General features: G+C 36.8%; 2 protein-coding genes across 3 annotated transcripts; both read left to right on the forward strand.

Annotated features, from left to right (window-relative positions):
- Nucleotides 1-10,040: 10,040 nt before the first annotated feature.
- On the forward strand, nucleotides 10,041-13,316 carry LOC133806782 (uncharacterized protein At4g37920). The gene is made up of 6 exons (XM_062244873.1): nucleotides 10,041-10,323; nucleotides 10,587-10,864; nucleotides 11,250-11,415; nucleotides 11,666-11,910; nucleotides 12,461-12,648; nucleotides 12,750-13,316. Exons 1-6 carry the CDS (start codon nucleotides 10,104-10,106, stop codon nucleotides 12,964-12,966), a joined length of 1,314 nt encoding a protein of 437 aa, XP_062100857.1. The 5' UTR covers nucleotides 10,041-10,103; the 3' UTR covers nucleotides 12,967-13,316.
- Nucleotides 13,317-16,427: 3,111 nt separating this feature from the next.
- LOC133806790 (glycine-rich domain-containing protein 1) lies at nucleotides 16,428-22,036 on the forward strand. Of its 2 annotated transcripts, XM_062244887.1 has the most exons (9): nucleotides 16,428-16,494; nucleotides 16,599-16,774; nucleotides 17,201-17,318; nucleotides 17,416-17,670; nucleotides 17,862-18,317; nucleotides 18,761-19,296; nucleotides 20,201-20,399; nucleotides 20,800-20,955; nucleotides 21,038-22,036. In XM_062244887.1, the coding sequence occupies exons 2-9, from the start codon at nucleotides 16,617-16,619 to the stop codon at nucleotides 21,719-21,721; spliced, it is 2,562 nt and encodes an 853-aa protein (XP_062100871.1). In that variant the 5' UTR covers nucleotides 16,428-16,494; nucleotides 16,599-16,616; the 3' UTR covers nucleotides 21,722-22,036. The 2 variants fall into 2 exon arrangements, with proteins under 2 accessions (XP_062100871.1, XP_062100865.1); XM_062244881.1 differs by lacking the exon at nucleotides 16,428-16,494 and having other exon boundaries at nucleotides 16,551-16,774.
- The last annotated feature ends 1,235 nt before the right edge of the window (nucleotides 22,037-23,271 follow it).

Here is a 23,271-nt window from a genome sequence, read left to right on the forward strand (position 1 = left end):
CTTATTTAATTTAATCCTCAAAAATACTTAATCCTTAATTACCATTCAAAACATGTGCTTAAAATCCTATTGGTTGATGTCTAAACCTTATAATATAATAATATAATCCTTAATATCAGTAACATTAATCAAACCTTAGGTTATACTTAATATTCTTAAACTATAGGTTAAACTTAGAAAATCTATAAGTACTACTATGAGTGTCCAAATAACTCCCGGTCTGAACCAAAAATCCAAAGTAACAAAGATAATGCTATAAATACTATCATACTACTATCTATCTTAGCTAAGTAAAGTTCTTGGACTCTACAATTCTCCCCTACTAAAAAGAATTTCGTCCTCGAAATTTACTTATCACATAACTCCGGATACCGGCCTTGCATGTCCTCCTCCAACTCCCACATTGCCTCGCATTCAGAACTATTGCTCCATAGGACTTTGACTATAGGAAAGCTCTTAGACCGTAACTACTTCATCCATCTATCTAGGATGCTAATCGGTCGTTCCTCGTAACTTAAGTCTTTCTGGAGCGCTATCGTATCGTACTTGAGGACGTGAGATGGGTCTGACACATATTTGCATAACATCGAGATGTGGAAGACGTTGTGACTATCGGCTAATGCTGGCGGTAGGGCTAGTCTATACGCAACTGTTCCCATTTTGTCCAATATCTAAAAGGACCTAAGAATCGGGGACTAAGCTTGCCTTTCTTTCCGAACCGCTTGACACTTTTCATAGGAGATATCTTGATCTCCAACTTGGAATTCCACATCGCGTCGCTTGGTATCCGCATATCTTTTCTGACAGCTTTGAGCAGCCAGCATACGCTGTCTAATAAGCGTTACTGCTTCTTGAGCTTGTCTAACAGCTTCGGGCCTTAGAAGCTGCCTTTCTCCTACGTCGTCCTAGTGCAACGGTGATCGGTACCTTCGTCCATATAGCAACTCATAAGATGCCATTCCGATCGTTGACTGGTAGCTGTTGTTGTACGAGAACTCGATCAGCGGTAAGTACTTGTTCCACGATCCTCCGAAATCAAGTATACACGCGCGTAGCATACCTCTAAGATCTGAATCGTACGCTTAAACTGCCCATCTGTCTGAGGATGGAAAGTTGTACTAAGGCTTAACTTAGTACCCATATCTATCTGTAAGTTTCTCCAAAATTTTGACGTAAATACTGATCCTCTATCTGACATTATCGTCTTGGGGATTCCATGCAATCGTACAATCTCTTGGATGTAGATGTCTGCATATTGGTCTGCCGTATAAGAAGTCTTAACCGGCAGAAAATGAGCCGACTTGGTTAGTCTATCTATGACTATCCAAGCATAATCATGCTGCTTATTCGTCTTTGGCAGACCCGTCACGAAGTCCATGGCTATATCGTCCCACTTCCATTCCGGTATGCTAAGCGGTTGCAATAAACCTGCAGGCCGCTGATGCTCTGCTTTCACTTGCTGGCATACCAGACACTTAGATACATACTCCGCTATGTCCTTCTTCATCCCTAGCCACCAATAGACTGCCTTGATGTCATGAGTCATCTTGGTAGACCCTGGATGAACTGAGTATGGGGTGCTGTGCGCTTCTTCTAGGATTGTCTTCTTAATACTTTGATCGTCTGGTACACATACCCGATCCTTATATCTCAATAAACCTTGACTAGATATTGAGAAATCTATAGTCTTGCCTTCTCTGACTTCATCCATGTGCGTTGTTAGTGTGTCATCATGCCTCTGACCAATCCGGATGTCCTCTAACAGATTCGATTGGATAGACAAGTTAGCCAGCTTGCCTACAATCACCTCTATTCTGGCACTAATCAGCTCCTGCTGTAGCGGCTCTGCTGTAGCGGCTTCTCTATTCCGGCTAAAGCTGCTAAATTTCCATAACTTTTCCTACTAAGTGTATCAGAAACTACGTTCGCCTTCTCCGGGTGGTATAGGATTTCGCAGTCGTAATCCTTGACTAATTCTATCCACCTGCGCTGCCTCATGTTGAGCTCCTTCTGTGTAAAGAAGTATTTTAAACTCTTGTGGTCCGTATAAATCTCGCACCGTTCTCCGTAAAGATAATGGCACCAGATTTTCAATGCAACGACCACCGCTGCCAACTCCATATCGTGAGTTGGATAGCGTTGTTCATACTCCTTCAACTGACGTGAGGCGTAGGCTATCACCTTGTCATTTTTGCATCAACACGCATCCCAATCCTAGCTTTGATGCATCGCATTAGACAACGAACTTATCGTCGGGTGTCGGTACACTAAGTACTGGTGTTGAGCAAAGCTTATCCTTAAGCAACTGGAAGCTTTCTTCACACTTATCATTCCAGTTAAACTTTTGTTGCTTCTGGGTCAGGTTGGTGAGTGGAGTGGCTATCTTAGAAAAGCCCTCTACAAACTTTCTATAGTAACCTGCTAGCCCTAAGAAGCTTCTTACTTCCGACGCGTTCTTTGGTCTAGGCCAATCCTTCACGGCCTCTACCTTCGATGGATCTACTGCAACTCCGTCTTTCGATAAGATGTGCCCGAGGAACGCCACTTGTGAGAGCCAAAACTCGCATTTCTTGAACTTCGCGTAGAGTTGATGCTCCTTCAATCGCGTCAAAATCATCCTCAAATGTTCCTCGTGCTCTACTTCATCCTTGGAGTATACTAAGATATTGTCGATGAATACAACGACAAATTTATCTGAGTAATCCTTGAAGACTCTATTCATTAAGTCCATAAACGCGGCTGGTGCGTTAGTAAGACCAAAAGACATAACCAAGAACTCGTAATGTCCATAACGAGTCCTAAAGGCTGTCTTAGGAATATCTTCTCCCTTTACCTTGAGCTGATGATACCCGGACCGTAAATCGATCTTAGAAAATACAGTCGCGCCTCGAAGTTGATCAAACAAATCATCAATTCGAGGTAGCGGGTACTTGTTCTTAATCGTTACTTTGTTCAGCTCATGATAGTCTATGCACATTCGCATACTTCCGTCCTTCTTCTTCACGAATAGTACCGGAGCTCCCCATGGTGAATGGCTTGGCCTAATGAAACCCAAGTCTAGGAGTTCTTGTAGCTGCGTCTATAACTCCTTGAGTTCCGTAGGTGCCATCCGGTATGGTGCCTTAGAGATAGGCTCGGTGCCTGGTACTAATTCTATCGTGAAGTCTATCTCTCGAGTTGGCGGCAATCCTGGCAAGTCATCGGGAAATACCTCTGGAAATTCTTGTATAACTCGAACATCTCCATCCTTAAGTGGCGTCTCCCTTTCCACGTTCGTGATGCTGGCTAAGAACGCTTGACATCCTTTCTCTATCCTTTGTTGAGCTTTGAGAGATGACACTAACAGGGTGCGTAATCCTGAAGCTTGTCCCATGAAGCATCGTCTCTGGCCGTCAGGAGTTTCGAACATCACCTTCTTGCGTTTGCAGTCGATCGTTGCGCCATGCCGTGCTAGCCAATCCATGCCTAGTATTACGTCGAAGTCCTTGATCACTAGCTCTATCAGGTCTCCTTCTAGTTCTATGTCCTCAATCTTGATCGGTACGCCTCGTACTATTCATGATGATAGAACTACTTTGCCCGAAGGCAACTCGGTCACAAACCTAGTTCTAAATCTTTCACTAGGTTTGTCTAGTTTTTTTTTTGTATCATTCCTAACGAGATCTACGAGTATACAGCTACCAATCAAGTGATACTAGAACATATACTATCGAGGATAGGATCTGACCTGTAAATCCTTAGCATGGGTTCCTCCTTGGGTCAATGCAAAGACTTTGGTCTGGAACCATCGTTTAATCCTTCTTCTCCTCACTAACATTCATCAGAATCCTTTCTATTTCGATTGCCGTTTCTAGAACATTGGCATAGGTAGTGGTTCCCAGGTTTGCTAACTTAACCCCTAATTCCATCTTTGGTCTAAGTCCTCTTGGTCAACCTCGTAAAGTCAGTTGGGACCAACTCTGGTGCAAACTTGACTAATCTGTTGAACTGACGAGCATATTCTTCTACCATTAGCGATGACTGCCGAGGAGTAATACTTCTTGTGGAACGGCTCCACAAATCTTGTCCATATTATGGTGGTGACATCGTTAGTCTGCTGAACGAAGTCCCACCATATTCTGGCATCCTTCCTGAGTAATGACGAGACGCAGGATATGCGGTCCGTATTACTGAGGTTCATGTGCGTAAGAATTGGTTTTACATTCCTTAGCCACTCTTCTGCCTCAAAGGGGTCTATAGTCCCTTCGAAGTTTGGAGCGTGCTGCTTGCGGAACCTTTCATACACTGACTCCATATTCGGTACTGGATGTGGCGCGTAGTTCGTCACTGGGCATCCCCCATATGGACCAACTTGTTGGGGTGCTAGGGCCATTTGTTGTAGCTACGGCTGCGGTTGCGGCGGAGGCTGAGGCTGAGTCTGCGCCTGTTGACGTTGTTGCTGCAAGAGTTCCTCAACTTGTTGTCGCCGTCTAGCGATTTCCGCGGTGTTGTCAGCTGACGGTGTCGGCGCGTTGCGGCTAGTAGTAGCACGCACTCCTCTTCTGCGAACTGGAGGGCATCATTGGTCGTTGGAATCAACGTTGGAGGCGTTTCCGTTGGTGCGTGCAGATCTTCGGAGCGACATCTTCACCAAAATTTCTAACAGTCGAGAACTTGTTAGAACTTACCCTAATAGGCTCTAAGGCAAAAACTTATTCTAAAACAAACATATCTCGGACCTATTTATTATGACTTCTTATGAAAAATTATATAGGTCTTTATTTATTATTAGAGTGGGTTTCTATACTTAGAAAAACAAGTCATCTTTATTTTCTAGGTGTGTTTCTAATCATCCTATATGACTTAATTCTCAGGCTCGAAACTTATCTTTGTTCCAAAGTTAACCATATTGAGGGAGGGCTGGGATCAGTAAAATCGTTCCCACTACTAAGGCCCCCTAACTCTCAATAAGGAAACTTGGTTCATTGATTTGTATCCACCCTCACTGAATTTGGTCAATATTCATTTTATTTATTACTTATTATGATTGCGAAAATAAAATCAAACTCATACATGATAAAATAACATGAAATTAATTTGGAAAAAGATTTTCACTTATTACAATCATAAAATAAAGAAATAAACAAAGCAAACAATGAAAAACTAGCTATTCTAAAAATCAGGATCTTCTACATCCGATCCTTCATCTAGCATATCATTATCTATCTCCTTATAATCATCATTGTCTTGAGCCTCAAAATTTCCTCGGGGAAGATTCAAGAAGATCCTATGTTGTTGCTCATTAGTGAATTGAAACTCTAAATCATAGGTGAACTTAAGTATGAGAGAATAATATCTTAGGGCTGCTTGTAAGTCATCATCATTATTTATATTCTCCCATATTTCTTCTAAAGTTAAAATTGCTGAAGGAAAATCTTTTAAAAGCCTAATTACTAGGACATATTGTTCTGCAGCTCTCATCATGATTTGCTTAGACTCTTGAAGGTGACCTATCTCTTTGTGGAACAAGATCAATCTTCGAGTGATCTTTTCTAGTGCTCCTACGGTGTTTCTTGGCTCCCTTATTCTTTTTAAAGCCTTAATGGCTCGGATATCCTCATTGCTTAAAGCTCCATTCATTCTTAACTGAAACATAAACACTAAAGTCGTTAGCTATACACATAGACAAAGTAACTTGTAACTTGTAACTTAAACACTTACTTGGCGGTCCGATTCGGAGCTTTGAGTGTGTATCGAGGAGAACTTCATGCAAAAGAACCATTTTTCTCTGATACCAACTGTAACGACCCACTAATCTAGACTACTTGGACCATTAACGAATCTATACATAAAACTTACATTTTTGCGGAAATACCATAATTTTATTGAAACTTGTGGAAACAAAGGTTACTTTCATAAAATAAGTAGGATATGGGTACTCATTGTCTTTAAAACAAAAAAATAACTTAAAGTAAAAAGGGTTACATAGAAAATGCGGAAAAATACATTTAAAAACCATAAAAACATAAATAAGACTACATCCTCGAATCGAATAACGCTCGGCCCCTTGACTCCATTCACCATCGATACACATCCTCTAAGCGTCACGAATCTTTCCGCCTCTAAAGCTTATTTCCTGCACATAAACAGAAAGGAATGAGCCTAATGCCCAGCAAGGAAAATCTAACACATAGTCATAAACATAAACATAATTTCATAATAACGTAAAGACATATCATAACACATAATACACTTATTATAATGGCCATTATTACTTGGGGTCCCATAGACTAAACAAGCATATGCCCATGGGATTAGTGGGGTCCTACTAGCTAAGTAGGTCATATGCCCATAACCCATTTGGGGTCTTGTTAGCCATATGGGTCATATGCCCAAGCCTACAAACATACACATATACATATCATAACACATTAATAACATAAAGCATATAGATAACATAAGCACATAACATATTAATTCTAGCCTATTTTCCTTACCAAAATTACCGAGATTATGGACTGAGTTGGGACTTTTGGAACACTCCTAAAACCATAAGAAAGAGTGAGTCTAAAGAGAGGAGATGAAATGAAAGAGATGGAAAGACTAAACCATAAAAACATACTTACCAACTTATATGCTTAAGAGCTTGGATTCCCTAACCAAAATAAGAATAAGGTTAGGGGACTGAGTAGAAGGTTTTGAGAAAAGAAATAACATAAAATACAGAAAGGAACTAGAGTTTTGGGTTTACCTCAAAGATTGCAAGATCACTCTAACCTTCACCGAAATACTATAGAACTCACTTCCCAAAGTGTTTGATAAGCTTATGATGTTTAAGCTTATAGTTTTTCCCCAAACCAAGTGTTTACACTCTCACACTCACTTAACACTAGCAGCCTCTGAACTTAGAGCAAATGGTGAATAATGGCTGGGTACTAGGTCCTATTTATAGAGTTTGGGAATGAAAATATCTTGATTTTACTTGAATAAAAATAATGGCTTTTTAGGTGAAAATCATTTCAATAATTGTTCAGCAAAGGCTGAAGACTCGTTCAGAAGATGCTGGACTGTTGAAGGAGTTTGAATGGCTGAAGGGAAAGGAATTCAAAAGTATTTGAATTCATGCTGGTGGAGGCGATATATCGCCCCCTATAGGCGATATATCGCCTGGACCTTTGTTCCCGAGGCGACCGTGCATCGATTCGTGTTTTCCGTATCTACGTGCTGCGATATATCGCCCCCTATAGCTGCAATATATCGGCATACGCTGAATATTTAAACACGAATTTACACATTTTTAGCTGAGTTTGAATGGAGTAAACAGCCTTGACTAAGCCCTCAACGTGCTCAAAGCTGCTGACTGACCCTATACATTCAAACTTTTACCCTTATTTAATTTAATCCTCAAAAATACTTAATCCTTAATTACCATTCAAAACATGTGCTTAAAATCCTATTGGTTGATGTCTAAACCTTATAATATAATAATATAATCCTTAATATCAGTAACATTAATCAAACCTTAGGTTATACTTAATATTCTTAAACTATAGGTTAAACTTAGAAAATCTATAAGTACTACTATGAGTGTCCAAATAACTCCCGGTCTGAACCAAAAATCCAAAGTAACAAAGATAATGCTATAAATACTATCGTACTACTATCTATCTTAGCTAAGTAAAGTTCTTGGACTCTACACTAGGCGACACATCGCTTGGGTCGTCCATATGTGTCTGTATAGTGATGTGTTTTGGCTTCAAAATTCAAATTAAAATGCTCTAATCTCATTTGTTGAGTCTAATGAGGTTCATATACTATTTGAAGGGTTCATTTGAGTTTATTGGTGACTTGATCACTCATCCCTCTCTCTCTCTCTCTCTCTCTAGCTTTCCAGATTACTAGTTTTCTCCAAGATCTTCGTCAAGAAAGCTTGACTTGTATGAAGGATCAATGCTTGTGAATCTCAATCTCATTCCTTATCTACCTATAGAGTTAGATTACTTGTTTTTTATGCTTTGAGTTGTAATACAAAACCAAGGTTGATTAAGCCTATTCTCCAACACCTTCATCATAATTAAAACAAACCCTCATATACATCTCTTTCATCCTCAACAATAATGTTGTACAATATGATGCATGCATACATAATATATTTGAGAGCACCTCTTTTCCAAAAATGTGTCGGTCCTCGTACAATGGAAAAATGAGATTGAAGTACTCTGAATGCTCGCTCAACATCTTTGTGTACCACTTCTTGGCATCAAGCAAATAATTTTCTTTTATTCTCCTTGAGGCAATGGGATAGTTTTAACAAATATACCCGACTTTGGATAGATACCATATGCTAGATTGTACATCTTGTTGTATTCTGTGTCATTTATCGTAAACTCAACTTTAAGAGCTTGCCCTTGTAAGATGTCAGTGAATAATGAGGATTAATTTAACACGTTGAAAACATTATTGGATCTCGAAACACCAAAAAATGCATGCCAAATCCAAAGGTCTTGTCATGCAACTACTACGAGCGTGATTGTTGGCATGCCATGATCACCTCATGTGAATTGGCCTTTCCATGCAACTGGACACTGTATTCCATTTCAACTCTTTCTTTAGCAATCTCCAATAGTCTACAAGCAGAAAATTTGAGTTTTTATTTTCATATTTATACATTTGATGTACATTCTCAAGAATTTACTCACCAGACCAACGACTGTAACATGCTTGTTGTACTCATTTATAATACCCATTGAGACGCGACACCTATTGATTCATCTTGTTCCAATGATCTTTGAATTGCTTTCCAGTTCTTGTTTGCTTACATTTCTGGTTGGTGTTGAAGTATTCTTTGATCTGATCCAAAAAATTTGTAGAAGTTTGGTCATTCCCCACAATGACATCCTTAGATGTATTAAGCCATATACTTATCAAGAGTCTAATTGCTTCCTTGCTCCATTTGATTTTACCATTTTGGCTTGGTTCCATTTCGTTGTGTAGAACCACATTTTCCAACCATTCATCACCATGTGCAGATTGAGTTTTAGAGATAGATGTAGATGATGTTTCAAGATTTAAATCATTACTAGACTTTTACATACTTGGCCTATAATTTCTTGAAATCATTTCGGGTTAGTGTGGGGAAGGCGTATGAAAGACATATGATAGTGAATTTCCTAGTGTGAAGAATGAAGCATGTTGGGGCGTCTCAAAAGAGCCAAAATTTAAGTAAGGGAAGGAGGACATGAGATAATTTTGAAAATTTTGGTTGACTTGAGAATATTAAAAATTTGGTATAGGGAGAATTTGATAAGTTTTGATTAACTTGAAAATATTGTAAAATTGGATTTTGGGGTTTGTGTATGGAGAATATTAAGAATTTTGAAATCCATTTAATAAGAAATTTTTTTTTGTGATATTAAGAATTTTGTAAAAGAATATATGAAAATGTATGAAAAATAAATAAAATTAATAAGTATTTATATATTGTTCTTTTAGAAAAAAAAGAACAACCCAACAGTCATTTTAGCTGTTAATTTAATTTGTTTGTTAATATTTTTTTATATATATGAACATTGTCGCGTGATATTTGTCAAGTGGGCAACAACCTTTACTACAAAGTAAAAGCAACCTCAAAATGTGGTTTGAGACTAAGAATGTCAATGAAGCAACATCTTTTACAAACAAGTATAAGAGTAATTATACTTAAAATATTAACTCAAATATTATATATAGTGACGTGTTACTGTTTTTAAATTAGTGGATTCAAATTTTAATAAATGTGATTGGCTAGGCTAAACTGTCACATCACTATGTGTAATATTTTGTTGTGTATATTTTGGGTACGCATATCATTACTCTAAGTATAATTAAGACTTCTTAATTACCTTAAGTTATATAATTATAATTTAACTATTTAACAAATATTCCTACTAATTACATCAAACTCCAAATACCCCTCGATGAAATTGAAAACTGTCGTTCTAATCCCCAAATTGTCGTTTTGTTAAGTATTATTAGAACTTGTACGACGTCGCGTTTCCACTTTATCCGTTCTTAAGCGCATCTTTTGCTGCTCTGCTCTTCTCTATTCTCTTTGCGTTCTGAACTGAAGCACGCTGCCTAACACCATGAGCAGTTTCATGGCAATGGATCTTTCCAACTCCGTAGCCAAATACTCAGTTCTCACCAACCTCTTCTTCTCTCCCATGGTGAAAAATCTCTCTCCAACGACACTTACAATCCCCACCATGTCCTCTGCTTCTCTTTTCCCGCCTTCCACTAAGCACCAATGGAAAAGGAAAGACTTTAACATTAAAAGCCACACTGCCCTCTTCAGCTCCACAATCAGTGAGTGAGAATTTTCATTTTCATGGTCTTAGTTCTACTTTTTGGCCAATTGTTTTTTTTTGGGGGGGGGTTTCTATTTTTCTTTCTTGGTTTATTGTATGAACCTTTTATAACCTTCGAATTCTAAGCAACTGAGTTATTTGAGGTGGGTTTTTAATACTATAAACCAAAACACCAAAGTTTTTACTGCTTTGCCGTTTTATTACTATTCTGTAATCATTTTGATGGGACTTGAGGAAACCTAAGAAGAAAGTCTCTTTCAGGGCCTGAAGCAAGCAAAATGGCCAGTGCACAAGTGGAAGAAGAAGTACAGGTTGAAGTTGCTGAGGGTTACACTATTACTCAATTTTGTGATAAGATGATTGATGTGTTTCTATATGAGAAGCCTAAGACAAAAGAATGGAGAAAGTATTTGGTGTTTAGGGAGGAGTGGAACAAATATAGAGAGAGCTTCTACAATCGTTGTAGAAGACGTGCAGATGCGGAGAGTGATCCAACCATGAAACAAAAATTGATTTCATTGGGGCAAAAGGTGAAGAAGGTAAGGCTGAGTGTGTATGCTCTGTTGATTTGATTCTCGTACCTGCATTTCATCTGGTTGCTGAAATAACTGAGTGAAGGAGAAAATTAATATTTACATTTTGAATATTGTTTTCTTTTTCATTTTTTGATTTTGTGTGAGTTAAGGAATATGTCACTTTCATTAGATAATATTACTAATTTTATTATTATGATTTTTCGGGATTGGGAGATTTAGTTTACCCGGTGCCGTAGTAATAGGAGATAAGATTGAACGTTTTGATCTTTTTTAGTCTACTTCATTCAGTAAGATAATATCTATACAGAGGGCAAAGAACTGCATATACTGAGATACTTTGAGTTTAGAGTCTTTCCTATTTGTGTTTGATCAGGAATGAGCATTGCAGATTGATGAAGAAATGGAAAGGAACGCTGAACTTCTTAAGGAGATACAGGACAATCCAACAGACATTAACGCAATTGTTACAAGGCGGCCTAAAGATTTCAGTGAAGAGTTTTTTCGTTACCTCACCCTACTTTCTGAGACCTTTGAAGGTTTGGAGGATCGTGATGGTAAGTGTTTGAATCACGTTCAATTTTTGCTTTTTCAGCTTAAGGTTTTACCATTAATGATAGATTGGCATAATTCGTTCAGCATAACTGATAGATTGTGTACTCATCATCAACAAGGACCATTGAGTTAAAGTTTATACATTTGGATGACTTTGTATAAATTATACCCCATTTCACGAAATAAGATCTATCTACATGTAGCTTGCTTAAGGCTTCTTTTCTTTTGCACAATTATCTTTTTATTCTACAGAGATGTCTCGGCTGGGGGCTAGATGCTTGTCTGCTGTCAGTGCTTATGATAACACATTGGAAATTGTGGACTCACTGGATTCTGCTCAGGCCAAATTTGATGATATCTTAAACTCTCCGTCAGTGGACGAGGCATGTGAGAAGATAAACAGCCTTGCTAAGGCAAAGCAACTTGATTCTTCATTGATCTTATTGATAAACGCTGCCTGGGCATCGGCTAAGGAGTCCCCAACCATGAAGAATGAAGTATGGTTTGCACCTTATATTCAGAACATCCATTTTAAACCATTGATTATTACACTGGACCTGTGTTGATCTTACAGGTGTTTATCAGCATCTCAACAAATTTTCTTCTGAAGTTAACTTGGACATTTGAAGTGCATTTTATGATAGTTTCAAATTAGTTGCATTTGTTTACATTTTTTTAAGTTGCACTCATATCTCATATGCATTATACATAAAGGGTATAAAATCATGTAGGTGAAATTCTAGAAAGTGAAATGCTAATTGATTAGGTTTTATAGTGCAAAATCAAATAGGAAAATCTTTCAGGCTTTAAATACTGCCTCATATAGATATAATCTTTCGTCCTCTGTATGTAGCTTCGTAACATTTACATTAAGTTCATGTTTGGAATGTAAGATTAGACGGAACTGTATCTCTCAACTCCAAAAGAGGGGTATGCCTTTGCTGCATTAGTTTTAGGGATTTGACTTTGCTGCATCATATGGTATGCCTTTATGATTTTTTTTTTTTTTTGCTCTTGCTTCCTTTAAGCTTACATGTTTAAATCCAGGTCAAAGACATAATGTATCGTCTGTACAAAGCCACAAAGAGCAGTCTCAGGAGCATTGCACCAAAAGAAATAAAGCTTCTCAAATATTTGCTAAACATAGCTGATCCTGAAGAGCGATTCTCAGCCTTGGCAACATCATTCTCCCCAGGAGACGAACACGAAGCCAAACATCCTAAAGCTTTATACTCGTAAGAGAATTTTTCTCATTCAAACTATTACATTATCTTTTAAATGGTAGCCAAACCAAATTTTCTTTTGCTCAAAACTAATAAATAACTGATATATGCAGTACTCCAAAAGAGCTACTCAAGTGGATTAAGATCATGCTCGACGCATACCATCTCAACAAGGAGGAGACTGATATTAGGGAAGCCAAGCAGCTGATTGACCCTGTAGTTATACAAAGACTCTTCATCCTCAAAGAAACTATTGAAGAGGAATATTTGGAACAGGGCACAGTTCAAAAGCCTCAAACAGAAGACGATGGAAAGTCAGAAGAGTTATAAGGTGCTGTGCTGCCCATAATTTCATCTTAAAAGCTCCAACGATTCCCAAAAAGAGTTAGGATTTCTGAATCTTTGAGCTTCACAGAACCAAAGAATCATATGCTTATCTGTAGCATGCTGAGTTTCCTTAGCTCTTAACTAGGAGGAATAATCAGGAGAAATTTTGGTGCCAATTTTGTAACATGGGAATGGGATTTTTTTTCTCTGTTTTGTAATATAGTTGTACTTTTAGTTTGTTACCATTTTTACATTTACTACACACATTTTATGGCCACAAAGCTATAGCTCTGACTCCAGGGGATGACTTTTATCAAAGCACCAAATGCTATAAAGTATGAGCATTGCTACAAGGTGTTCTAGGGTGTCCAACACCACACCCTAATATGGGTCATATCATCATTAGTGCAATTTAGTAGTGGTTTTTACATATTTCATTAGTGCAATTTAGTAGTGGGATTTACATATTTCAATTAAATTTCAAATATGTGCGTGATATTTATTTGCACTAATAACAATATTGGTTATTAGATAGGGTGTTGGGTTCGTTAGGGTGCTCTTTATGTTTCTTGTAAAGTATTGATATGGCATTGGTGTCCCTTAACAATACTCAAACCAAAAACAAGTATCAAGGCTTAGGTGAGGCTTTTATGCTATGTCTCAAACTAATGGTTTACTAATTAGAGTTTTATTATTAAAAATTGTTAAAACCTTGTTTGACAAATATTTTTATAGACCATTTATTTTATTTACTAATGATTTTTATGAATTAAAACTAGATTGTATATGCTGTAAAATATATGTGACTCATCATTGAGTTGTCAAAAGTTTTAATTTTTATTTATATCTTAAAAGGATTCCTAAAATAGAAATTACAATTTTTGAAAATATGATTCTATCATGATAATTTCGTGTAAATTAAATTACATATACTCAAGATATTATTTGATCTGAATGTGATTTATTTTTTCAAATGAATCTGGAATTAATTCTGCACAGGTATAGAAACTGCCTAGTCGGATGTTTAATTTTTCGAAACAAAATCAGACAGACTGACAGATTGTTTCCTTATAAAGACAATTTGTAAATCATTTATTTATTGCTCCAGACTAAAGAGAGTCTCTTCACAACGTGCAAACAGCTATAAATAGATAACAAGAGCTATTGGAAAGTCAAATCTCTTATATTGTGTTAGAATTTAGCCACTTGGAATAGTCTGTTAACTTACTTAACTGTTTTGATAGTTAGGTAGTTAGCTAGTGTTTCCCAACCTCTTGGAGCCCATATATGTGTCTATATATAGGTTCTTTATTCTCAGTTTTAGGTGACGATGTAGAGAGAGAATTTTGAGAAGAAAAAATAATGAGTGCAGAGGGATGTACAGGGACTGTGTGTGTCTGATCACAGTACCCTTAAGTGAGGAAATTTTGTAAGTGCGTGACACCATTTTGAGTTTGATCTTTGAGTATCATCTTCTGTAATTCTGAGCTACATTTTAAATAAAGATTAGTCACAAGGTGGTTCCTCCCGAGGATTAGATCACAAACAAGAACTTGTTTGTGATTGAACCTCGTTAAATCTGGTGTTCACTGTGTTTATTGCTACAACATTGACTTATAGCATTTGTTTACATATTTGGTTATTTTTTCTGGTTTTACTAAATTGTCATTTTGTGTTATTCCGCATTATTACTTAAACTAACGTGTTCTTGAAGTGTGTTTATTCACAACATATTGTGATAAGGATAATTTATTTTGTTTATTCTGACTAAGTATTTTTGGGGATTGAGTTATTCTAGATAAGAAATGTTCGAAAATGAACTTGGTAAAAAAAATGACCAAATTCGTTACAGTCATTTAAGATTGATGATCATGTTGACTCAGTAATTTCCTGTTTTGTCGGAATAGAATCAACCTGGCTGGCAGATTTTTTTAATCAAGGAAATTTGCAAATATCCTTGTATTAATCGCAAGATTTCAGAAGAGCTAGCCTTAGACGTTTTTCTCAGCTATAAATACATTGCCAAGACCTTTGGAAAAATTACATCCTCCATTTTGTATTTTGTAAAAATTTGTTATTTTTTAGGAGTGTTTCTTTGTAAAGATTAAGTTGATCACCTTAATATTTGTGTGTGTAATAAGTGCATTTGTCCACATATCTATCTTGTTCCTAATAAACAAATGGTATCTCTTGTGAACGTGTTTCTAAGGATCTTTGGGAGAAGATTTCGTCAAAGTCTCACTTCGAGAGAAAGAGAGCACTTGCTATTCTTTGAAAGGATTTCAAGAGAATCAGTGTTTTATCAAAACCAAATTCATAAAGAAGAGTACAACAAGATTGCGACAATAATTCAAGAGGGAATCTTACATGGTTTAAGTCAATCCTTTTGTACATATTATTTCTTTACTAATTGATTTATTTTCTGGGCGTGATCCTGTGGATATAGATTATTCGAAATAATTTTTGAACCAAGTAATAATTATTAATTATTATTTATTCGGTTAGTAATTTTAAAATACACAATTTCAAAAATAAATGAAATCATTGATTGAGAAATAACAACAAAAGGGTGACGATTTCGTTTCTCTTTAGTTTAAATAATTTTTTAAAAAAAGAAAAAGGATAAGATTAAGAGAGTAATGTATTGATGTCTGAAAAGTCCTTCCTTGATTGGTGTACTACACATGTTTGATGCTTGCCAATAAGTTGTCGTTTTTTTTGGCTAAATCTTTCGTGGTTGTACTGCAACCCCCTTCCTTGTACTTTAACTCGTACAGAAATTGAGGACATGAAGTTGGCATGGATGGAAATCGTGTTGAGATTTCTTTTTCTTTTAATTTTCTAAGGTGTAAGGGTTAGACAAAAACTTGAGTAATCAAAACTAAGTCTATTAATGTCTCTCCTGCCCTTTTAGTTCTTATTATTATTATTAGTTGTTGAAAAATTGTTTTTAGTTATATATTTTTTATAACATGGAAGATGCTCCAAAAATTGATCAAAGCTGCTTCACAACCACAATTTTAATTTCTACGCCTTATGTATATTTTATTTTCTTGTACTTTTCTTTCTTTCTTACCAAATATGACATACGTATCATGATCATTTACACTACTAATAAATCAAATTACAAAATTTACAATAAACATTAAGGAAGTCCACAAAATACTATGTTGTATAGAAGTCAATGTCGTTTTTAAACCCTTTGTTTTTTATTATTGTTATTTTCTTCATTGAGAATATCAAAATCTAATCTGAGGAACGAAAGGTTAGTGGACTCTTTTTTAAGTTGATGTACAAAATATCCCCATTGACTGGTTTCATAATTCTCTTCTCATTGATTATAATTTAATTGGATAATAATAATAATAATAATAATAATAATAATGCAAGGGTAAAATAGGACATGTATATACACTCAATATTACGATAGGGGTATTCTGGTCTTTCGAATAACACGTAGGAAGACTTTACTATAAATATCTGATCGAAAATGACGAAATATGCATTGCAAGGAAAGTTCAGTTAAGTAAGGTAGTGTATAAACTTCACCTTCAAACCTCAATTCTTTGACTTGTCAATCTTTTCTTTCTTCTGATTAGCCTTGTGTTTTTGTTGTGCTATAATCACTTTCTTAGAATCAATAGCAGGTAACTATGGCGATGGAACAAGAGCTTGAGTGGATTGAAGCACAAAATATAGGAATAAGCGTTGATCTTGTTGCTGTGGCCAAACGCCAGCTTCAGTTTCTAGCTGCTGTTGATCGAAATCGCTCTCTCTATGACGGCCCCGTTCTGAACAGAGCCATATATAGGTTAGTGTTCTCCTTTTTTTTGTTTATAATTGTCAAGTTTTGGTTAACGCATTATGTAGTTGAGATGTTCTGGGGTTAAATAAATTATACAACAACGTGTGACCTCTTTTGGAGAATCTACTTTCTCGTGTGGTGTTATTTGGTTTAACTAAAGGAAACCGAAATTGGGTTCAGCACCATAATCTTAAGCTTAGTATTAGTAAAGTAGACCCTTTTGGTTGAGTGATTGATATCAAAATTGGGGAAAAAAAGTTTGTTTCAGTTCGTTCAAACAAAATTTTGTCTGACATGTATGTTTAGTACTGAATCCATTTTATGGCTTATGGGTTTATAGGTTTTTGAAAATGATTATGTGGGTGATCCTTTTTATTGAGGTTGAATTGCATTTACGTTTTGAAGTCTGGCTTAATAGAATGATAAATTCAGGTACAATGCTTGTTGGCTTCCTTTGCTAGCGAAACATTCTGAGGCACCGGTTTCTAAGGGACCTTTGGTTGTTCCTCTTGATTGTGAATGGATTTGGCACTGTCACAGACTCAATCCTGTAGGTTTTCTGGGTTTTCAATTTCAATTAACTTTGTCTAGTTGGATTGAAATTATCAATATTCAAGCTTTTGGTTTGGTTTGGTTTGGTTGTTCAGGTGCAGTATAAGTCTGACTGTGAGGAACTTTATGGAAGGATCCTTGACAACTGCAATGTTGTATCCTCTGTTGATAAATCCTGTAAGAGGGAAACTGAAGAAATTTGGAAAAGTCTTTATCCTGAAGAGCCCTATACCTTAGACTTAAACTTGGCATTGTCCGAGGATATCTCTGAAAGAGTTTATGTACTAGAGAAATGCACCAAATATGATTTGGTTTCAGCTGCTAAAAGGCAGACTCCTTTCTTTTACCAGGTAATGAAGAATGGCTGTTCCAAAATTATTATCATCTTGAAGACTCTATTACTCTTAATTGAAAATAGTTTGAATATGGTTTCTTGGTCATCTTCTGAGGACTTTATGTAAGTAAGCAATGCGATGGTGGTGCATCAATTACGAAGTGAGAAGCTATCCTATTAATTTTTGTTATGTTGTTTTCTGGACAGGTGTCTAGACCCCATATGAACAATGACCTGTTTCTTGAAGGAGCTCTGGCTAGATATAAAGGGTTTTTGCATTTGATAAGGAGAAACAAGGAGAAGTCTTTGAAGCGCTTTTGTGTTCCAACTTACGATATTGACCTTATCTGGCATTCCCATCAATTGCATCCTGTATCTTACTCTAAAGACCTGAATGAAGTACTTGGAAAGGTATTGGAGCACGATGACACAGACTCGGACAGAACTAAAGGAACGAAGCTTGATGTTGGGTTTTCTAGCACTACCAAACAGTGGGAAGAGACATTTGGTACAAGGTATTGGAGGGCAGGGGCAATGTATAGAGGCAGTACTCCAACTCCTGTTACAAACACTCCTTGCTCACCAAACATGATCAACAAAGAGAAAGTTAAAACAAATGAGTGTCAGAAAATAATTCAGCTACCCGAGGTGAAATTTGTGGAGGTAAGCTTACTATTACTATATCTACCTTATCATGCTTTTGAAAGATAACACAATAGAGTGACTCAGCTGTCTTAATTTAGAGCTTAAGCTTAGCTTATGCCTATTTATTTACTCGTCCGTTCATCCCCAAGTAGAATGTTCGGCATAAGGCTTAGATCTCGTTTATACATTGGAAGAAATGATTTACAGAAGTTTAATTTTAGTATCTCTGACATGTACAACCTGGAGTACTGATTGATATAAATTTGTTGGTATGCCTCGGCCCTATTCTTGGGTTTTGATCTCTATATTTTGGTGAGAGTAATGCATTGCTCATAGCTTCTGATTTGTTTTTAGCCTCTTAAGAGTTACTAACTTACAAGAGGTAAAAGATCTGAGCCTATTCTAGGGAAGAAAGCTTTCAATGTCCTAACAATTTTCTTTATTGTCCTTTCTCTTTTCAGGTGGTTTTGGAGTTTGTGGAAGTTAAGAACTTACCAGAGGGGCACAAAGGAAGTCTCTTTGTCACATTTAGTAAAACACAACCTGATATTTTGTTTGATGCCAAGCGAAAACTGACTATTTTGTCAGAGGCCAAAGAGAAGCAGGTTGCATCTTTCCAGTGTGAACCTAACGGAGAGCTTCTCTTTGAACTTGTGTCTCGTTCTCCTTCGAACTTACCAATAACAAAGCCATTGAAGACATTGGGTACTACTTCACTATCTCTTCAAGACCTCTCTGTCTCAGCTTCTAACCTATCTGTGGAAAAATGGTTAGACTTGGTCCCAAGTTCTGGAAATGTGAGCTCAAAACCAATTCGTCTACGAGTTGCTGTCTCATCTACTGTTCCAGCACCTGCACAATGCGTGCTTGAAATGGTTCATTCTCGACAGTTGTTAAAAAATTCTTGTTTCCCCATTTCTGGAAAGACTAAAGATGCCACGGGCAGAATCCATGTCATTGATGAAACCGGCACTAAACTCATCAATCTCCAAATCAGGTATAGCTGTGTTCATATTCATATCACTTGATACGTTTTGAAGTTTCACTATACATAATGGTCTACTTATTTGCATAATTAGTAATCGCATGCATTCACTTTTCTGTTTGGTCACAATTTTAACTATGGAAACATACATTTGCAGGTGATGAAAAATGTTAGTTTCATAAGTTGTTTGTAGTTATCTGATTAGAGATGTTAAGGTATATTAGTGTATTCCATGCCACACATTTTGGGTGTAGTCTGAGGTCGGATCACAAGATTGCTATAGTACGATTAGCTCTTTGATTATCAAAGACCATATTGTTGGATCTATGCACGGTTAAAACATATAACGTATATCATATTTCACATCAAATGCTCAATGACTTTTCTATCAGCAGCTTATTAACGTGTGCAATTAATATGGGTTTTCTAACATTTAATTTATTAACTATTAGTGTTCAACTAGCTAGCTACTCATATGCACAAACAATTAAGCCAAACTAAAAAATCTTGTACTGTTATGGCTGCATAATTTTCCTTGAAGTTTCAAAGAATACACATTTATAGTAGTACAACATATTTTAAGTTTTTAGATATTCTTTTTGAAAGGATCAAGACCGTGTAAAGCAGAAGGGATCTATTGATGCGTTATTAGTGCATAAGCTGAACCTGTTAGTAATCTCTTTCAATCATTTGTGGAAATTCATATTCCTGAGATTGAGAAGTTTGTTCCTTTCAAAAAAAATTAAAAAGAGATTGAGAAGTTTGTGCACTACATTCAATCTGGTTTGAAACTTCTGCTTCAGTGTGACCAAAGTTTGTTAGCAACGATGTATGCTTCTTTTGTATTATGTCTGTGTTTATGATGCATCATGAAACTCCCACTTATTTATATATATTGTCTTGCATTACATCTTAGGAATATTGAAAGGGCAAAGGCGAGGGAGAACAGCTATGCTCGGAAGGAGGTAATTGGAATGATGAAGTCTGGTGAAATGCATACTCTTGCAGAATTTATTGGGACTGGATGGTCTTTGATGAATTGTCAGTGGTCTCTACACCCTTGTAAGAAGTCCAGTGGAGATTGCTGCATTTTTGAGCTTGTGGGTGATAAAATGGTAGGCAACCATCCAGTTCACTTGTCTTTTGATTGTTCATTGTTCCAAGCTCTTTAACATTTACTTCAGAGTCAATACTTATTTTTAATTATATAATGGCTTCTCCAATTAAAACTTCTGTTTTCTTTGTAGAAAAAAAAAACAGAACTTAAAAAAAAAAAAAACACGATGTTTGTTTACTTGAGAGGGGCCTAAACCAGCACAAAATCACCATGCTTGATTGTAGAGTCTATGTTGAAAAATCTTATAAATATTGTTTTTCGGTTGTATTTGGAGATGGTTTTGTGATAGTCTTGTTGGAATACGAAGCACAGTCTTCCAGCAACAAGAAGCCAAAAGAACAAAATTGCTTGTTCAAGTTAAGTAAATCAATGTTGACAAATTTACCTTCATGTTTCAGGTGAAATTTTATCCCGGCAGAAAGCTAGACTACGAACCTAAACATTGTGAGAAACATAAAAATGAAAAAGACTTCATAACTGCAGTTGAGTTCTCTGCTGAAGATCCTTATGGCAAAGCAGTGGCCCTGCTCAACTTAAAATCTGGATTTGTTAAGGTATTGTCCTTGGATCTCTCTTTTTTGACTAGATGATTTCACATGTTCTAACTATGATTTTCATTTGGAATCTAACAAATAGGTGAAGGAAGAATGGATGTTAATCCCCAGCGTCATATCATTTTCAATATTTTCAGATACAGTAAATGAACGATATGATGGCTTTGCTGTTAATGCTAAGAATTTGGAGCTTAAAAACATAACTGAAATTAGTAATGATACCAACAAAGAGGCCAATGGAACCGACTCCATCCCTTCTGCAACAAGTGAAGTTAAGTTTAACATGGTTGTGGCCGAAAGAGATGCATTGGTGCCAAGAAAGGGCGAGTTATCCATTGGAGGCTGTGGGGCAGGATGTGGCAGTGGATGTGGAAACATGGTGAGGAGTGGTGGACAGTGTGAAAATATGGTGAAAAGTGGTGGCTGTGGCAGCAGTGGATGTGGGGGTTGTGGTGCTGGCGGATGTGGAGCCATGGTGTCGAGTGGCGGTGGCTGTGGCAGTGGTTGTGGTGGTGGATGTGGGGGATGTGGAGCCATGGTGTCGAGTGATGGCTGTGGAGGTTGTGGTGCCGGCGGATGTGGAAACATGGTGTCGAGTGGTGGCTGTGGAGGTTGTGGTGCCGGTGGATGTGGAAGCATGGTGTCTAGTGGTGGCTGTGGAGGCTGTGGTGGTGGTGCTAATTTTGCACAATCTGACAACCCTTGTGCGGATGCACTCTCGAAGGGAACACCAACTCCCCAAGTCAACGAAGCAGTAGCTGCCTAATGGGGTCACTGTTCATATCATCGACTCAAAAGAAATGCACTGCATCTTAATAATAAATTTCTTATGAAGGGACACTGCCTTGTAGTGTTTAATTGGGTGTATTATGGTATCTGCTTTGGTAATAAATCAGTGTGAGAAATCACTTTCAGTTGGCTTGCACATATACGTTTATGCAATATCCAACTCTTCATATTAGTTTGCACATATCTGCTTTCTGTAATGTCAATATCTGTCGTTTGGGTGCAACTTTTCCAGTTCTGTACACCATGTAAAAATTTCTGGACCTAAAACTAAGTTATTTACCTTTGTGATGAATATAGTTCTGTGTTCGTGTTAATCTTATTTATGTCCAAACTAAGGTCGACGTTGTCTCCCCAAATTAGTGAAAAGACTTGACAAAACATCAGAACCACCCAAAGTTTTCCCTGGTTGCTTCTCGTTTTACTATATCTTTGGTCTCAACAAATATGGTTGCAGTCTTTAACCAAGCCAAGGTTGGGTTTGTGCACCAGTAGAGTTTTCTCTTCTTTCATTTGGCTAATTGTCGTTTTCCAAGCTGGAAGCTAATGAGAAAAACTGTACTGTGCATATCACTAGGTTAAGCCAAGCAGATGCAGGTAACAAGTTATAGTTGGGTAGATTCTTAATGAAGCATATAGTCTTTGTAGAAGATGAGAAACCTAGCTTAATAAACTTAAAATACTTTTTCCTTATTTAAATATCAAGGACTTGAAGTGACTGAAATTTGGTACAGTTAAATTAAATGCTTTCTCATGTGAAAAGACGAAACCTTTTTAATGTAACTTGAGTACAATGATTATAATACGGACCAACCAATTCCCACTAAGTGTATTTACACAACTTATTTCTTCAATTACCTTCATACCGTTGGTTCTCTCTGGAATTATCTCTTCCTTTGACTAGGGAGTTGCATGCCATGAATTGTCGTCCAAGTCCAGGTCCTTATTAACCAAGTTTCCCATCTTTACGTATGTGTAAACTAAAAATACGATACCTTTACTTATAGTGGGATTGGGATATATATCTCATGATTCCTAAAACAATTTTTCACTTTTGATTTTCGAGTCCTTTTCCAAGAAGTTTCCCGCAAGGAAATGACATCATGAAAAGGACCCATACATAAAATAATATGCCTTAATTACTAGGAGAAGTCTTTTAAGCTTTCAATGGCCTCGATTTGTCCACCTCATGTTGTGTCGTTTATGCCTCGACACCTTACTCTTATCCATACATATTCTTTCAATTCAACTCACTCGTGGCATCAACTTTATGAATCCAAACAAGAAATAACGTGTTGCTTAAGATTGGAATTTTCCTCTAATTCGATGGTTATAAAGATTCTTCATTAACTTAATAATTAGATATCTTGCAACAGCTTCCATTTTCAAACTGCCGCGTCCATTCACAATGGCTTGCATTTCGCCAAAAACCAAGTACATAGAAAGATAAGGATTGAGTAATCAAATTTACACAATTTTACTTGTTAAGGCCTCACTTTTAAACATGAAATGTCAAAATCAATGCCACAT

The sequence above is a fragment of the Humulus lupulus genome, chromosome 1, assembly GCF_963169125.1.
Source record: "Humulus lupulus chromosome 1, drHumLupu1.1, whole genome shotgun sequence".
In the NCBI taxonomy this organism is placed as follows: domain Eukaryota; kingdom Viridiplantae; phylum Streptophyta; class Magnoliopsida; order Rosales; family Cannabaceae; genus Humulus; species Humulus lupulus.

Coding starts and splice junctions, on each gene's coding strand:
- LOC133806782 (XM_062244873.1), top strand. CDS start 10,104: ATGAGCAGTTTCATGGCAATGGATCTTTCCAACTCCGTAGCCAAATAC. Junction 10,865..11,249: donor TGGGGCAAAAGGTGAAGAAG/GTAAGGCTGAGT, acceptor TGAGCATTGCAG/ATTGATGAAGAAATGGAAAG. Junction 12,649..12,749: donor CATCCTAAAGCTTTATACTC/GTAAGAGAATTT, acceptor TGATATATGCAG/TACTCCAAAAGAGCTACTCA.
- LOC133806790 (XM_062244887.1), top strand. CDS start 16,617: ATGGCGATGGAACAAGAGCTTGAGTGGATTGAAGCACAAAATATAGGA. Junction 17,671..17,861: donor AGACTCCTTTCTTTTACCAG/GTAATGAAGAAT, acceptor TTTTCTGGACAG/GTGTCTAGACCCCATATGAA. Junction 20,956..21,037: donor TAAAATCTGGATTTGTTAAG/GTATTGTCCTTG, acceptor TCTAACAAATAG/GTGAAGGAAGAATGGATGTT.